The sequence below is a fragment of the Meriones unguiculatus genome, chromosome 1 (assembly GCF_030254825.1).
Source record: "Meriones unguiculatus strain TT.TT164.6M chromosome 1, Bangor_MerUng_6.1, whole genome shotgun sequence".
Classification (NCBI taxonomy): Eukaryota; Metazoa; Chordata; class Mammalia; order Rodentia; family Muridae; genus Meriones; species Meriones unguiculatus.
This window is the reverse complement of record NC_083349.1, coordinates 164,861,658-164,874,812: the sequence shown is the minus strand read 5'-3', so window position 1 is coordinate 164,874,812 and position 13,155 is coordinate 164,861,658. Positions and strand designations below refer to the sequence as shown.

The 13,155-nt window shown below is 43.1% G+C and overlaps 1 protein-coding gene across 1 annotated transcript in view; it reads right to left on the bottom strand.

The window, feature by feature from the left end:
* The window catches only part of Ncapd3 (non-SMC condensin II complex subunit D3), a 72,881-nt gene extending 59,774 nt beyond the window's left edge, over positions 1 to 13,107 (bottom strand). Inside the window, exons 1-5 of the mRNA XM_060371109.1 lie at positions 12,778 to 13,107; positions 12,452 to 12,629; positions 7,331 to 7,485; positions 3,347 to 3,509; positions 56 to 240 (exon numbers count right to left, since the gene is read on the bottom strand). Of these exons, the coding sequence (XP_060227092.1) occupies positions 56 to 240; positions 3,347 to 3,509; positions 7,331 to 7,485; positions 12,452 to 12,512 (564 nt within the window). The 5' untranslated portion in view covers positions 12,513 to 12,629; positions 12,778 to 13,107. The remainder of the gene's footprint in view (positions 1 to 55; positions 241 to 3,346; positions 3,510 to 7,330; positions 7,486 to 12,451; positions 12,630 to 12,777) is intronic.
* Positions 13,108 to 13,155: the final 48 nt, after the last annotated feature.

Genomic DNA, 13,155 nt, shown 5'->3' with positions numbered 1-13,155 from the left:
GATTAAAGGTGCGCACCACCACGGGCAACTTACGTCTCCTTATCCCACTTCTTACCTCATAATCCTCTTTCCTAGGTGGTTTTCCTCTTTTTCTGCCCCTCCTACAATTATCTTTAGAACTCTTGGAGTGTTCCTTTTTTCTTTTCTGATTCAAGTTTGATTCTTGAGGCCAGCTCTTCTTCAGGATCTGAATGCACTTGTCAAACATCACTGGGTGAAACACTTGATTGACTACGCTGCCTAGTCACAACAAAGAGAGAACATGCAGGTTAGCTGTTTTGTTTTTTATTTTGTATTTGTTTTTTAAAGACAGGGTCTTGCTAACTTGAAATTCATACCCCCCCCCCACTGCCTTGTTCTTTAGAGTGCTGGGATTACAGGCATGCACCTCCATTAGTTTAAGCAGGTTAGGTTTAATTGTTTTAAAATATGTATATTAGGTGGGGGAGATGGCTTCGCATGTAAAATACTTACTGTGTAAGGATGAGGACCAGGGTTCAGGTCCCCAAGACCTACACAAAAGCTGGGCAAACGTAGTAGCCTGCCTGTAATTCCAGCACTCGGGCAGAGAGGGGATCCCTCGGACAAGCTGCTAGCTGGACTAATTAAGTTGATGAGCAACTGCGAGTGCTGGGGTCAGAGACACCCTGTCTCAAGAGTGGGGAGTAGTCAGAAAAGTCATCTAAAGCTAAGTTCATGCTACATATACACGTGCACACACTCATCACAAACATACAAACACATATGCACACACATTACACACACGCCAATAACATGCACTAAGAACAGTTGCAAAGTGTAAGAAACAAGAGACGGCCTTTCCACCTGATTCTGAGGCAAGAGTGAGTTTCTAGTAAAGATGTGTATCTTTCACTTCAGCCCTAGAACACAGCAATAATGCCGATGAAGCAGGAATAAAAAAATTCCAAGGCCTGGTCCTGATAGGCAAATTCATTTTACACCTGTCTCCCACTGAAAATAACTGTAAAATCAGACAAAGATATCTATTATATCCAATATAAAACACTAAGAAAGAAAGGGGAAGGTAACAGATAAAACTTGAAAAAAATTGCCCTAACTTTGTCTCTGTAGTTAATTTCTAGATCTCAGCAGAGACACAGTAAATCCAAGCAGATGACAGCCTTGCAAAGTAGAGAAATCAGAGTCAGAAAGGCAGGCCAGCTGGATATATGGAGTAGACTTCTAAAGAAGTGGCAGTTATGTAAAGCAAAAGCTCCAGGATTCTGTGCAGACCGACTGTCACAGTCCACCATGGTGAGTGAACAACTATTTAAAAAAAACACAACAAAACAAAACAAAACACAAACAAACAAACAAAACAAAACCAAAAAAACAAAACAAAAGAAAAATGATTTTCCAACTCCACACAGGGCTAATCTATTTGGCCACTGCCCAGTCAGAAAACAGATCACTTACGCACTCAAAGCACTGAGTAAACTAGGGAAATGTAGTCTAGCAACGAGAGTCATAGTAATGAAAGGAATATAGTACTGTAGGCACAAAATCAGGCATGTAGATCAACAAAACAAAATTGAAGACCCAAACATGAGTACATATAGCTTCAGCCATTTAGTATTTGATAAAGATGCCAAAAACATAAGCTGGAAAAAAAAAGAAGGGGTTGGGGATTTAGCTCAGTGGTAGAGCGCTTGCCTAGCAAGCGCAAGGCCCTGGGTTCGGTCCTCAGCTCTGGAAAAAAAAAAAAAAAAAAAAAAAGATAAAAAAGAAAAAAAAAGAAAGCATCTTCAACAAATGATGCTGGAAAAGTTATATGTCCACATTTAGAAGAATGAAAGTAGACACCTATTTATCACCTTGCACAAAAACTAACTCCAAATGGGTCAAAGACCTAAACCTGCAACACTGGAACTGCCAGAAGAAAACATAGGCAGTGCCCTACATGATAAAGATGTGGGACTCCATTTGCCAAGAAACAGGGCCAACAAGTGACAAGAGGGTCATCAAAAAACTAAAACACTTCTGCACAGCTAAACAGTTATCTTGGAGAAGGGGAAGCACACAGAATGGGAGTCTGCTGGCTACATATCTGGCAGAGGATTAATATCTAGAATGAATAAAGAATTAAAAGCACAGAGAATAAAAAACAAACAAATAAACAATTCAAAAAATGGGCCAGGGACCTAAAAAGAGGATTCTCAAAATTTAAAAACAAAAACAAAAAAACCTTCATGTTCCTAGCAGTTAGAGAAATGTAAATCAAACAATTCTGAGATTTCATCTTACCCTAGTAAGAATGGCAAAGATAATCAATAGCAAAAAACAAATGCTAGAGGGTATGCAGGTAAAAGGAAACTCCCATTCACTTTTGGTGGAATTATGAACTGGCAGAGCCACTAGGGAAACCAGTGTGAAGAATTATTAAAAAACTAAACATAAATCTACCATATGACACAGCTATCCCCCTCCCTGGTATATGCCTAAAGGACTTGGCATCCTATCTCACAGTTATTTGCTCAGCCATGTTCACTGCTGCTCTATTCAAAGTAACTAGGAAAAAAACAAACACCTAAATGTCCTTCAACTGATAAACGAATAATGAAAATGTGGTATAGCTACACTATGGGAGACTATTCAGCTATACAGAAAAATGGAATCATGAAATTTGCAGGTGAACTAAAAAGACTATAGTGAATGACACAACCTAAATCCGCCAAAACAAATGTTGTATGCTCTCTCTCATTAGAGGCTTTTAGCTCCAAATCTTCAAATGTGAGTACACAGCTTGGAATAGCTGAAAAACCCAGAAAATAAAAAGAGACCATTGTCAGTGTAGGGGAGTAGGGAAGCTATGGAAAGAGAAATTGCTGGACACAAATGATCAGGGAAATGGGAAATGGGCAAAATGAAGAGGAGGCTCTAATTACGGACGGTAAAGGGAGATTAAAAAAAGGGCGGGGGGGGTAAAATAATAAGGACATCTGAAAAAGTAGCAAGGAATCATACCCCAAAATGTGAGGATGCTAAAACAGTCCTGTCCCTTATATAAAATTTTGAATAATTATTCACTTTTGTTTTTCTTTGAAGATGGCTATTTGCACATAAACTACATGGATCTTCCTGTATACTTCAACTCACTTCTAGATATCCAATACAATGTAAATAGTATGCAATAATGAATTGTTCTGCTGTATGGTTTAGGAACTGAGAGAAAAGTCTGTGCATGTTCAGTACACATCCAATCATTACAGGCACAAGAACATACACATTATCAACAATGTAACATTTTCTTCTTAAGTATTCTTTCTGGACAATTGGTTCTGGTACCGATGTGGAACCTGGCACAGAGGGCCAGATGTACACATACCTGGTATTTCCAGTAGCAGGAAGTAGAGCCCAGCAGCATGAAGGCCGTATTCTCTATATTGTGCACTGGCGCCTTTCTTATGGGCTTCCTGAACAAAGTGACAGAATAATGCCACCAGCGTATTACTGGAAATATTATTTTCAATGAAGAAGGTCCAGATGCTCTGAGAGGAGAGTGCAAATCACAAAAGCCAGTAATTAGATGAATTGGAAAAATAGCTTCCTGGTACTTACAAGGGCCAAGCTTCTCAAAATAATAATAAGGAGTGTAAATACAGTTCAGTGCCTACAGGCACAAGCCTTGGGCTGGATCCTTAGACTGCCCCCCCCACACCCATACCCACTCACACCCGTGTGCACGTGCAAGCACATACACATAGACTAGCTCCTAATTACAAATATCTGTCATCTCCAAAGAGACAAAAAGAAAACCCTAAGTTGTTTGGCCTGAATATGAACTGCCACCACAGGCTTGTGTGTGAATGTTTGTTCTCCAGCTGCTGGTGCCAGTGGCGCCTGTAATACCAGCACTCTGGGAGGCAAAGGCAGTTGGTTCTGTTTGAGTTCGAGGTCAGCCAGGTCTACAAAGTGAGTCTAGGACAGCCAAGGCTACACAGAGAAACTCTGTCTAGAGAAAAACAAAACAAAACAAAACAAACAGCTAACAAAACTCAGGAAATTGGCTAGAGTGTTTGTTTCCTCCTTCCTTCAAATATTAGGGCAAAAGAAGGTCATGTGGCACACATGCCTTTAAGCCCAGCACTCTTGCGTGATAAGAGGTGGATCTCTGAGGGCAGCCTGGTCACAGTGAGTTCTAGGACAGTCAGAGCTAAATAGTGAGACCCTGTCTCAAACAAACAACTCAAAACCCAAACAAACCAGCAACAAAAAAGATAGGGTAAAGGGTAGGTGATGCTGCAGCAGTCACACTGCACAGCACAAACCATTTACAGCACAAACCATTGGTGACAATACTAACAAAACTGGGCATGGTGACATGTGTCTGTAATCTCAGCACCTGGGAGGCTGAAGCAAAAAGACAAGAGTTTGAGGCTAGTCTGGTGGCAGCAAGACCCTCCTGGAGAAGAAGAAAAGGAGAAATCTTTGTATTCTTTCATCGACAGTCACTCCTAATGTAGTGGGGCCTTCTCCTCTGACTGTACTATGTAGGCACCAGAACTCCCCTTGTCACCTCAGCAGATGTGACCCCAAGGCAGCTGTCTAGCCTGCAGGGCCTGCACTCCCATCACGGACTCCTCTGGCTTCATTCAATTCCTCTCCGTTCCTATTCTATGCTTTTCTCGCCCTAGCTAGTAACACGCCTGCCTCCGTGTCTGCTCACACCTTGACATACACATTTTGCTCTTACTTTTTGGCTTGACCTGCATTTCTAACTACCAATCATACCTTTCAGGGATCTTCAATATAATCTCACTATGGTTAATTCCTCCTCCTAGTTTTGTTTTTCCAAGGTTCTACTGACAGTACTGGGGACTGAACCTAAGGCCTCATGCAGGCTGGACAAGCACTGTACCACTGAGCTAAGGTCCTAGCCCTTCTTTCTTTCCTCATACCTAATTAGGCAATTTATGCCATGCCTTAGACATATGGCAAAAACTTCTTAGTTCTGAAAACTCTATTAGTTCTATCTAAAAAAATTTTGTGTTTAGCCGGGTGTGGTGGCGCACAATCGTAACTCAGCAACTCAGGGAGGCAGAGGCAGAGGCAGCCGAGTTGCTATGAGTTTGAGGCCAGCCTGGTCTACAAAGAGAGTGCAAGACTGCCAAGATTACAGAGAAACCGTCTTAAACAGAACAAAATAATAATAAACAAATGAATTCATGTTTTTAGCTTTCCTTTCTAGTTTTCAAACTAAAACTCCGCACCACACCATTAACACTCATTACATACTATTCCAGCAGTCTCCCAAGGGACCTCCTGGTGCAATTTCTCCCACTATAGTCTGTCTATGGGCGAGAACATTTGTTCTAAAACAGCTCTATTTATGCCGTGAGTTAATATATGCATGATACTTAAAAAAGAATCTCATCCATAATCATGCCTTATCAAATGTACCAAACTCCACAAGCAAAGTCCATTTATGCTGGCTAGTTTTATGCTCCCTTGAGACAAGCGACAGTTGCTTGGGAAGAGGGAACCTCAACTGAGAAAAATGTCCCTACCAGACTGGTGTGTGGGCAAACCTATGGGTTATTTTCTTGATTGATGGTTGATGTTGGTGGGCCCAGCTCGCTCTGGGCTCTGTCACCCTAGGCTGTTAGTCCCAGTACTATGAGGCAGGCTGAGCAACCCATGGAGCAAGCCAGAAACAGCACTCCCCTATGGCTTCTGCTTCAGGGTCCTGCCCTGACTTTCCTCAGTGACAGGCTGAGATCTCAAAGTGTAAGATGAAATAAACCCTAACCTTCCAAACTGCTTTTGGTCACCATGCTTTATCTTAGCTATAGACTCAAATAGGACAACATTTAAAATTACCTATAATCTGTTCTTAGTCTAACTTACTGCCTTATGTCTCCCATGTTTTAAAAATTCTGAATGCCATTCATAACAACTATCATAATTCTCAACATTCCTTGCATATTCATTCCCACTGTATTTCAACCTCAACCCTACTGTCTGCAGCACTCAATGAAATGCTTAGTATTAACTCTACAGCGATGTTTAATTAGATGATATATTCTTGAGCAGTCCTGTTTGGACTGGAACTACAATTCACACTCATCTACCTACCTCTCCTTTGGAAGCACTAGGACTAGAAGCATGCATTAGCACATCCAGCCTGTATTAAAACTTCCTTATTCACTTTCTTAGCCTTTTGGGTTTTTCTTTTTCTCTCTTAAAAAACTATTAAATTACATTTATTTATATGTTTATTGTGTATGTTTACTGTGAACACTTATGAACTCATTATAGCACGTGTGGAGGTCGAAGGTCAACTTCAGGAGTTGGTTCTCCTTTTATTGTGTGGGTCCCAAGAAATGAACTCAGGTTGCTAGGCATGCACCTTTACTGGTTGAGCGCTGAGCAGCCAGCCCTCTTGCTGACCCCTTTGATTTTTTTTTTATGAATATTTTATAGATGATTTTTCTCTATAACCAAGGCTGGCCTTAAATTTGCAGCAAAAACCAACACCCCACCTCATCCTCCCAAGAACTGGAATTACAGGTATGGGCCACTATGACTATTTCTTACTCATTTATTGTTTTTGTTTGTTTGAGACAAGGTCTCACTAAGTAGCTCTGCTGTCCTGGAATTTACTCTGTAGATCAGGCTAACGTCAAAGTCACAGAGATCTGCCTCCTGAGTGCTGCGAGTAAAGGCATATACCACCACATCCAGCTGACCTGCTTTAAAAAAAAAAAAAGTTAATGACCTCAATATTTATTAATATTGAGAAATTCATCTCTCATGAAAGCTGGAGAGATGCCTCAGTGGGCGTAGCATTTGGCTCACGAAGCATGAGGATCTGCGCTTGGAGTCTCAGAATCCATGTAAAATACCAGAGTCAGGCAGAGCCCTGAAGAAATCCCAAGCTAGGGAAAAAAAAAGGTGGAAGGCACCTGAGAACCATGATTAAGTTGCTCTCTGCCGCCTCTTATACCCCAGCACAGTGGGTAGAACACAGTATTAAGCTGTGTGTAAATCACCTAACTGTCAGTTTACTACATGCTTGCTCAAAGTTAAAGTGTGCCTGAATTATTATTTCCTTTTTACGGCTGTTTTACTTTACTTGGTTTTCTGGTTCTCTTCCTTTTTGCTTCACCCTTTAACCTGCGACTGTAAAAAGGTGGTCATGTCTTGAAAACAAAAAGAAAACCTACTAGAACAGTTCAACAAACAAAGCAAAGTTTTCACATTCATTCCTCTTATCCAAGAAAACTATTTTGTAACTTAAATTAGAATAACTCTAATCCTCTATAACACACAAGGATGGGTTGCTTGATTTGTTTATTTCTCTTTTTACCTCTAAAGATCCACTTTCTTCAGTAGCAAAGGGGAAAAGGCTTCCATAGAGTTTTGTGAATGCGTCTGTTCCAGTCTCTAGGATATTTGCTACTATGCTGGGATCCAAAGGCTCAGTCTCCGTGAAGTGCAGTTCCCACACTGTGTTCACCCATTCTTAAGAGAAAATGAAGTAAAATTAATAAATGGTATTAAGCAATTAAAAAACGAACACTTTTAGATGCCAGGAGTATTCTAGAAAAAGTTACTAATAAGATTTAAGTACAGTCATAAAGTATCATGTAATAAAAGGAAAGTCATAACAATTAAGGAAAGCTTTGTAATGCAAGCATGATGGTGGAGAGCAATCCCAGCACTTGGAAGTGTGATGCAGGGGGATCACCACAAGTTCAAAGCCTATCCAGAGCTACACAGTAAGCTCCAGACCAAACAGGGTTGTTCAGCAAGACTCTCTCAAAAGTCCAAAAGAAAATAATGAAGAAAATCTCTTTTTAAAATTGTAATAGAGAACTCATCTACTAGGTTAGACATCTAGAAATATAAGGAAGAGGGCTGGAGAGATGACCTGGTGGTTAAGGGCACTGGTTGCTCTTGCAGAGGACCCAGAACAATCTGTAACTCTAGTCTCAAGGGATCTGAAACCATATTCTGGCCTCCGTGAACATCAGGCATGCATACGGTACACAGACTATGCACACAAAACACTCATTCACATAAAATAAAAACATCAAGAAGAAAACATTAGCTGTTAGGTGTAATAGCTTTAGGGAGATGTTCTTGAACAACTCAGTGACAAACTTAGTGATCAAGTTTCCTTCTAAGTTCCATTCAGAAAAGACACAGATCACTGAGTGCTTTGGCCACTTCTTTGTGATAATCTCATGAGTTAAGAAACCCGAATAAAACATATGGCATTTCACTGCACCCTTGGATAATAATCTCATGTCAAAACAGAGAAACCATTTCCCCCAAATATTTACACTAAAAGGACAAGCCAGGCTCATACAGAAATACTCAGCAGCTTGTAAAAATAACTTTTATTTGCCTGATTCGGTTGTTGTCTCAGAGGCTGACTGCCTCCTTCTGCTAACGTAGGCCCAGTCCTGGAAGCTTCTGGCCTCCATATAATTTAACCTAGACCTAGAATGTTTTCAGCCTCTGGGACTTACTGCTTAATAAGCTCACCCTTACTTGTTCTTACTGAGCTCTGTTCTGGATGGTTAAACTCAGCTATTTTGGTTCAAACTCCTTCCCCAACTAACTTATACAATCTAGCTTTTCTCTTGATCTCTGAATTGCTCTCCTTGGCCTCAAACTAACTCCAGCAAATTCCTGGCTCCTTCTCATTCTCTGGTTCATTCGGTCTTCACCTGAGTTCTCTCTCCAGGTAAAAACTGCCCTCTCTTGCTCTCTTGGGCGCTCTCTCTCCCTTTCTCATTGCCCCTTAAGTAGCTTCTCTTTCCTCTCTCTTCTCCTGAGAGTTGGGCGTATCCTATTCTGTTGTCTGATTTGTCACTGTTTCTGCCACTGAGTAGACATTACTTTCAAACATGGGTGCTTCCTTCTACAAACTAACTTTACCTTCATTATTTGAGATTAGAGTCATATGAAACTTGCTCTAAACCAGGCTGTTCTTTACCTGAAACTTGCTCTATACCAGGTTGGCCCTGAACTCAGATCTGCTTGTCTCTGTCTCCTGGATTAAAAGGCATGTCTGTATTCACACAGATCTAGAAGGTCTTTAGATGTGATCTCTTGCCAGAACAGTCATATTCTGAATTTTCTACAGCAGCTCCCAAGCACACTAATGAAAATGTGAGTCAAAGAGCCAGCAACACCACCTTCCAGTGTCACTCCTCACCAGCCTTTGAAGCCCTAAGCTCAACTCATTTTTCTATCAGATATTTCCCATCTACAACTAGGGCCAGATGAATAGGTGGATAACTCAAATTATTAGTCAGGTATATGCTCAAAGTCATACTCCTTATAAGTTCACCCATCATTTAGAAGGACGTAGAACAGAATATGAACGCAAAGACAGAAGTCGAAAGGCCTCCCCTTCACTTCACTGGTTCTCAGCAGCATTACACTTCCCCATTTTAGAATACAATCTGCTCATCACCGTTTGTCAACTGGAAGCTTCAATAGCCCAAGAGGCTTTACATAGTATCCCTTCCAAAGACATGCAAACTATCTATCTGAAAGAAGAGCCACTAAGACTGGGAATGTAGCTCAGTCAGTGGTAAAGCCACAGCTACAAGCAAAATTGGATTCAACTCCCGGTCAACTGAAGACTATGCATATCTCTGTACTTGCAGAAATGTTCTAATGCTCACTATAGATGCCACGGGCAGAAAAGCATCTTTCTCCCTGTCTCTGCTCCACCTGTGATAGCTGGGTACTGTCATTAGCATCACATCGTATTTGGAAGCCAGTAACCGTAAGATTGGTCGAGTTAAGTTATATCCTGTCTTAGTGTTCTTGAGCCTCTGCTACTTTATCTCTAAGATGTAACCCCACTGATCAATTATACAAGTGTTTTGTTGGTGGTTTTTAGGTGTTTGTTTGAGACAGGGTTTCTCTGTGTAGCTATGGCTGTCCAGGAACTCTGTAGACCAGGCTGCCTGAGTGCTGGGATTAAAGGTGTGCACCACAGCAACCAGCCTAACAGAAGTGTCTTATTGGAAATATTCAGGATGGAAAACAAAACAAAGTACCCCTCAAAAGGGGGTGGGGGTGAATATGAGCAATGTACATGACATACACATATGAAAAGGTCATAATAAAATTCATTCTTTTGTAAATGAATATATGCTTTTTAAAAAAAAAGAGTGCAGAGATGACTCAGCAGTTAAGAGCATCTAGAGGACTCAGCAGCCACACAGCAGCTCACAATTCTCTGTAACCCTAGTCTCAGGTGATCCAATACCCTCTTCTGGCCTCTGTGGGTGCCAGGCATGCACTCGGTGCACAGACACACGTGCAGGCAAAACACCTGTACACATAAAAACAAGAAAGGAAAAAGAAAAAGGAAAACAGTCTGGTGCCATTTTCATGCTGAATTAAGTGTCTTCTGTAGCAAAGACTAAACCAGGTGGAGGCAGTAATCCTTTGAGACAACAATTGCATCAGGTTTCTAAAAGTCAGTTACAGGGTCTCTTCAAAAATTCCTGCACTTCCATCTTCCAGTGACGGCCAAGCGTGCCCCGCTAGCCTGTATGAGGCAGGAACTGATTTCCCTCGTGTGACCTCAGCTTGTGCAGCCCTTGTCTCAAGGAGGGAGGAGCAGTTCTATTCTCCAGTTTCTGTGCTTTAGGACACTTTAGGCTGATCCCATCCGCTCATTCCATGTTCCATAGCCTCAGAAGGCAGGCTATGAGCAGCTCTTTCATTTCCTACCTTAAAGTCTTTCCCAGCTGAAGCAGTTAGAAGCAGTGTATTCCCTAATTATAAGTTTCTTATGCTAAGTCATTATGAAGGCCTCCATCTTCATGCTGAATTATGGGTCCCCACCCCTCTTCTGTACTAAAACATAAACCAGAGGAATAGCTTTCATCACTTCTCCCTTATTCTCTCCCCCCTCTCTGGTTCTTTCCTCAGTTCCAAGGTTTTGATCCCAGGAAGTACTCTCTATAACAGATCTAATTTTACTCAAAGCAGCAAGCCACTTCATCAGCCCTTCCCCAAATTTCCTGACAAATCATAAGCTAATGCAGAGGGCAGCATCACATGTTCTTTTCCCACTGTAACTCCTCTTGCATGCAGTTCTTTCTGGACAGCTCTGCTTCAAGTGCAAGGACCACAAAGCTTACAATCTAGTTTCATATGTGCTGTTTTCAAAGACTGCAATATATTCCTTAGTTCATTATCCGTTTTCAGGGCATCCCATTACTACAGCCTGCTTCTATGAACTCCACCAAAACGGCATTGCATTCCATAGCACACAGAGCAGTGGTTCTCAACCTGTGGGTCATAACCCTGTGTGTGTGTGGGGGGTCCAAACAATTCCTTTCTCAGGGGTTAAATACCAGATATCCTGCATATCTGACATTTACATTATGACTCATAATGGTATAAAATTTACAGTTATGAAGTAGCAACAAAATAATTTTATGGTTGAGGGTCACAACATGGGGAACCACTGACAGAGAGGAAGACAGCTACTCTAGGATTCCTTCCAAGCATACCTCACTTTCAGCTTGGCCTCAGACACATATCACCTGACTGCAAAGGCACTGATAACCAAAGAAAAGATTCCCCTTGTAAGCTAACCGTATCTGTTTGCTGGAGCTACCTATAGAAGCATAGGTGGCTCTCAGGAGGCTGCATTAGTTAAAAGACCCACTGCGGCACAAGTGAATGCTGCAGCACTACTGCTACCCCACCTCCCGCATACCCTACCCCACCTCCCGCATACCCTACCCCACCTCCCGCATACCCTACCCCACCTCCCGCATACCCAGGACCACAAGCAGCTGGGTCGGGGCACAGGAGACTGGCTGGAATTTCTACTAGGGGGTCTATTGACATTCTCTTCCCTTTCTACCTCTGTGATTGTCTCCTAAGGAGAATCACAACTGCTGATGTCAAGATGGTAGAAGTCATGCCATGCCTGGGCAACAGACTTCCACAACCCCTCTTAGGGGGAGACCAATGATCTGGCCATTTATTCAGAAAACAAATGAGAAAGACCCAAAGAACTGACACATGCAAACCTGTACCTTCAAAAGGGAATAAAGGTGACAGATGGAGAAAACAGACGCACTCACACCAGAAGAGGCCAACTATTAGCTTTTTAGGTTGCTGTTCTGAGACACTCCCATAACGACTTGAACTCATTTGAGTAGTCCAGTATGGTTTTGAACTCATGGCAATCCTCCAGCCTCGGTCTCCCATGCTAATAGAGTTTAGCTCTTTTTACTCTTCTGGACTCGGGCCCCACCGTATGTCTGGTGGACACCACCCGGACGGGACTGTCACAGTCCTGGGGCTCACAGCCACTGCAGAGATCAGGGCTTCCTTTACCCCACCCCCACACGCACCGGGCCGCAGGCTGAGGCAACGTAGGCGAAGCAAAGCACCCCGAGCCCTGAACCCAGAACTCGCGGCTGCGTCTCCTCACCGAGGTTGAGATCCAGCGGACACCAAGGCAGCAGGTCTCTTCCAAGATCCAGCAGCGCCATCCTAACCACGGAGGTGCCGGCTAGCCTCCGCTCCCGCGCGCGCTCCGAGACGTTTCGACGGACCAGTCACAACGTTCGGAATTCACAATGGACCAATCACCGCGCTGAGCCGAGTTCCTAACGTAAACCAATGGCCTGGGTCGTCCACTGCGTGAGCACAAAATGGGTGGGGCGAGTAGTGGGAGCTAAACCAGGCCCGTGGAGATTTTTCCTTTAGCATTCCGGTTAATGTGGGGGGTCGGGACGCCACTAGTGTTCTCCTTACCGTCTTTACCGTCTGTCTTTACGCGGCAGGAAACCTAGAGGCCGGTGGAGACGGGATACTTCCTGTAATCGCAGCCACCTTTGCCCCTGCCGCCGTGCGTGTCAAAGGTACCTCCGGCGGACAGCACGCAAACGTTGTTCGTAGTCGAATGTGAAAGGCATCCCGGCACTTGTCGGGCTAAGACATGAGGGAGGTGCAGCCAAAATATCACAAGGACGCACCAGCAGTGCTAGGGCTTTACAGAACATCTGGGCCCGAGCTCGGCTGGAAAGAGGCCAGGGCCGCCATGTTAATTACGGGAGAGACGAGGCGCCCTATGGCACTGCACATGCGCGGACGAGCGCAACCCGCCGAGGGCCTGGAGGCGGGGAGGGGAGG